Source organism: Manacus vitellinus, unplaced genomic scaffold, assembly GCF_001715985.3.
Source record: "Manacus vitellinus isolate BGI_N305 unplaced genomic scaffold, ASM171598v3 scaffold_127_pilon, whole genome shotgun sequence".
NCBI lineage: Eukaryota > Metazoa > Chordata > Aves > Passeriformes > Pipridae > Manacus > Manacus vitellinus.
This window is the reverse complement of record NW_021938935.1, coordinates 213,042-217,702: the sequence shown is the minus strand read 5'-3', so window position 1 is coordinate 217,702 and position 4,661 is coordinate 213,042. Positions and strand designations below refer to the sequence as shown.

Sequence of the window (4,661 nt, the reverse complement as noted above, 5' to 3'; positions counted from 1 at the left end):
TCCCCGGGCAGGTTGCGGCCCCTCGGGGGGATGCCGGGCCCCAGGGAATTCCCTCTCCAGCCGGGATGATCCCGGACCCCCGTGAACCACTGGGGATAAGGGGTGGAGCGAGCGCTGTCGTGCCCACCCCGGGCAGGCGACATTCCCTGCGCCGGCGGCATTCCAGCCCGGCGGGATCGGCGCCAGCAGCATCCTTGAGTTCCCCTGGGACGCACATCCCCCTCCACCGGGACAGGGGCCCCCCAAAATGGGGACGGACCCGACGGGGGTCGCGGAGGAGCGACAGTGGGGTCACCCCGCGTGGTGGACGACGGATCATCCTCAGTCTTCCTGCTCCCCCCGCGGCTCCCCCCGCCCTTCTCCCCTCCCGCGCCCGCGGCGGGGACACCCACACCCCTCCGGGTGCCACCGAGGCCACGTCACCATCGTCACAGCGTGTCCCCCCCCGTGTAGAGCCCCTCACGGTGACACCGGGCACTTGGAGCGGGGGACACCCCCCGAGGTGCTCCAGGGGATTCTCCGCTGCAAGGAGGGGAACCTGCACCAGAACCCCCCAAAATCCGCGGGATTCCCGGCCGCTCGGTCCCTTTTCCCGAGGGGCGACATCCCTGCCACGGTGGGGACAAGCCAGCTGGGGACACGGTGGCCGCGGGACAACCCCTCCCGCAGCCCCGATTTAGACGATTTTGGACAATCTGGAGAGAAAGTCATAATTCTGCTACTTCAGTAATAACGACGCTTTTAGGGACATTTGTATTTTTGTCAGATTCTCTCTTTTTTTACCATAAAAGAAGAGATTTACACGCCTGGGGAAGGAGACGGAGCCGAGGGGACTGTGCCGAGCCCCTCCCTCGCCCCATCCCGCTTTTCCAGGCCGGATTCCTCGTCCGCGGTCGGGCTCCCCGGGGGGGCTTTGTGTGTTCATTTTTAACTCTAGAGCTCGTAGCCGTGATCTTGTTCAGGTATTTCTCTTCTTCATGTGACGGTAACATCCAACTGGTGTGTAAAATACAGAAGAAAAAAAAAAAAAAAGGCAGAAAAAGACAAAAAAAAAAAAAGAGAAAAACAATAAAGGTAAAAAAACCCACCCAACTAAAGATCCCAGCGCGGCCCCGGCCGAGGAGTGGCGGGAGCGGGGGGTGCCCGGCTGGCGATGCCAGGGAAGGGGCGCGCGGGTCGGGGCGTCTCCTTGGTGGAATCCTATTTTTGGGGAGCGGGGCCCCTCGTTTTCTGGAGGCAGCCCCCGCTCTCAGTAATAAAGGACAGTCAGTAACTGCCAACCTGACTCGGCTCCGGGATCGCGGGAGCGGTAGGGCAGATCCTTGGGGGCGGATCCCACCCGGAGCGGGGATGGGAAATCTGGATGAGCAGCCCCCCAGCACCGAGAGACCCCCAGAACTGGACATCCCCCCAGCACTGAGCATCCTCCTATTCCTGAGCATCCCCCCAACACTGAGCATCGCCCTATTCCCTGAGCATCCCCCCAGCACTGAGCATCCCCCTATTCCCTGAGCATCCCCCCAGCACTGAGCATCCCCCTATTCCCTGAGCATCTCCCCACTCCCAGAGTATCCTCCCCAAGCCCTGAGTATCCCCTCCACTCCCTGATTATCCCCCTCAACATCGAGTATCCCCTCCCAGCATTGAGTATTCCCCCCAAACACTGAGTATACCCCCAAAACAGTGATATACCCCTCCAAACCCCGAGCATCCCCCCAGTTCCCTGAGTATCCCCCTGAAAACACTGACTACCACCCCCCACTCACTGATTATCCCTCTCCACATTCCCAAGGTTGGGACAGGCCATGCTAGGGGACCTCCTGGTGAAAGGGACACATCTTGGGGGGCAAAGGAAACAAGGAACACCCTCCGAAGTGTCCCTGCAGAAAGGACAAGGACAGCCCCTATCCCACAGCATCCCGGGGTTTCCAGGATGCCTCTGGCAAATCCTGAGGCTTCCCAGGGCAGTTAACGAGGGTAGTTAACGAGGGTTCACTAAGAGCAGCTCCGGGAAGAAGCTCCAAGGAGGGGTGGCTGGAAATGGGGGGATCCTGCTGGGATTGGGATCCCCCTGGGGGCTTTGGGGACAACGGTGACACCTCCAGCCGGGTGACAACTTGAGGGCAGACTTCCCATTCCATCCAGGCCTAGGACGGATTCCTTGGGGCTGGAAGTGCTGGGTAGGGACTGGAATGTGGTCCTGGAGGGTGGGAAGAGGCAGGAAACCGTATCCTGGGAGGTGCCACAGGGAACGTGTCCGGGAGCCACCGCAAAGGCTCCGGTGACCAATGAATAATTCAGCGAATGTTGCTCTTGAATAAATAAAAGAAATTCCAAACTCTGGGATGGCAAGAGAGCCGTGTCCTCCATGTCCTAGATGAAATCCCTCTGGATGCACCTTTCAGGCCCTGGGATGCAGGGGACAGGACTGTCCGGGGGCTGCCCACAGCCGGGTGGAGGGGAGGTGGCTGCTCCCACTCTGGCTCTGGCTCCAGTTGAGCCAAACTCTGGAATTCCAGCATTTCAGCATTCCTAAGCTTCTGATGGCCTTGCTCTGCCTGGGCTCCCACACCGGCACCAGGTTTCTTTTTTCACCTGAAACCTTTGAAAGCGGCAAAAAGCGCAGCAATCCCAGCGCTCCTGTTGCTCGGAGCCGCCGCAATTCCCAGTCCCGCTCCTTTGAGCTGGCAGCCAGCGGGAGCAGATGGGAATAGCAGCATGATCCCGGCTGTGGAGAGGCCACAAACCGGCACACGCCGGGCCGGCAGAGGAGGCAGGGATATATATAGGGACAGACGTATGGATGATGCATTCCCAGGAGCCGGGGCTCGCCGGTGCCAACATTCCCAAAATACCTGAGCGGAGCAGGAATCTGTCAGATTCCCACTGACTGCAGCAGCTCCTGGTCCTGGTGTCACCATGATCGTCACAGGATCCAGCTCCTTCCCCAGCCAGGGTGTGGAAAACAGGGCTGGAAAAAAACTGGGGGGTGGGAAAAGACCCCAGGGAGGCAGGATCCCCCCTTTCCCAAGTGTAGGAGCTCCTGGATTTGATCCCGGCCATAAAGACAGGGGGGTGGCATCGAGAGCCACCTGCATCCCAATTCCTGCCAGGCATGGATGGGCTGGTGTGGGTTTACATGGAGCTGGTGGCTTTGGATCTCGCTTAGAGCCAGGGCTTGGAATTCTGAGGGTCTCTGCCCCCCAGGTGATGGATAATTCCTGCTAGGGAGCAGCAATGTCTTCCCAGGAAAAGCAGCAGCACCCCCACATTGATGGCACGAGGGGCTGGGAGCCACCCAGCATTCCAGGACTGTGTTCCTGGGAATTCGTGGGATTCTGGGGTACTCTGCTTCCCAGTCCCACAGTGGGTGGGAAGAGGGATTGACAGCCTGGACCTGTCGGGAAGACCTGAATCCAAGAGGGAAGAGCAAGACGAGCTCCTGCCAAGCCCTAAATCCCTGGAATTACTGCTGGAAAGGTAGGAGCATCCTCAGGCTGCGCTGCTGGAAGGGGTGGCACTGACAGCTCCTGCACATCCCACAGCTGAGGATGCTCCACGTGTCCAAAATAGCCACTGTGGAGTGGGAAAGGGGGGGAAATCCTCCGCTGCCAGCTCCAGAGAGGATGTGGTGGGAGCTCTGGCTGCTTCCCAGCCCCCAAACCCAAACCCCTCAGGATTAAAAGCGGCTGCGCGGTCGGAAACCTCCGTCAACTTCCAGACCTCGGATCCATGAGCTTCCCACCACACCGGAACAGCTTGGAGACAGGTGGAGGGAAACGGGACTCCTCCAATGTCAAAAATAACAGGAGCACCGGGATGTGTTGCCGTGATCGGATCCCAGATAAACCTTTCCTGAGGCTGCTCCCCGTCACCTTCCCCTCACACCAGGTTTCCTTGGAATTGTGTTCTTTATTGCTTGAGTTTGGTCCAAGAGGCACTTGGAGACAGGAAGAGGGAGGATAAAGCAGCAGAGCCTTGGATTTGGTGCCTGTTTTGGAAAGTCTCCTCTTGCCATAGAAGGAAAGCCCTTTCCAGGTTGGAGGCAGGCAGGTGGAATTTCCATCGGCTCCTTCCCAAACCTGATGGAGAGGAGGAGCCCGGTGGGAAATTCTCTTTCCCAGCCTAATTCCAGCAGCAGGATGGGGATTTTGGGGGTGAGAAGGTGTCTGTGTCTTCATTCCCAAACCCTGCAGGATGCCAGGATCCATGTGGAATGGATACAACCGGCACTGCTTTTCCCTGTGCTGCCCACGGAGACGGGAGTAAAGGATTTTTGGAAGTGGCTGGGTGGGAATGTCCCCGTGCTCGTGGGGACACTGGGACTGGGCACAAGGGTCTGTGGGGTCACCCCTCAGGGCAGGGGGCTGTATCCCAAATCCAAGACACCCTGGGATGCTCCCGGGTGGGCTCATGGATCCCCACAGCGATCCGTGAGCCCTGCAGATCCAGGAGGCAGCTCCTCGCTGTCCCAGCTGGGAGATGCCGATCCTCGGACTGTCGGTTTCCCACGTGGAGGCTGTGACCTCCTGCTTTCCCAGCCCGAGCTGGGAATTCCTTGGGAGGCAGGCGGAGGCCCCGCATCCTTCACGTTTCCTCCCGAGAGCCCGTCAGGGCCTCAAATTCCCCCTCCCCGTCCTGCGGCCCATCCTCGGCGGGCA

General features: G+C 59.4%; 1 protein-coding gene across 1 annotated transcript in view; it reads left to right on the top strand.

Annotated features, from left to right (window-relative positions):
• The window catches only part of SYT7 (synaptotagmin 7), a 21,309-nt gene extending 18,595 nt beyond the window's left edge, over positions 1–2,714 (top strand). Inside the window, exon 13 of the mRNA XM_029965957.1 lies at positions 2,520–2,714. Coding sequence (XP_029821817.1) covers positions 2,520–2,714 — 195 coding nt within the window. The remainder of the gene's footprint in view (positions 1–2,519) is intronic.
• Positions 2,715–4,661: the final 1,947 nt, after the last annotated feature.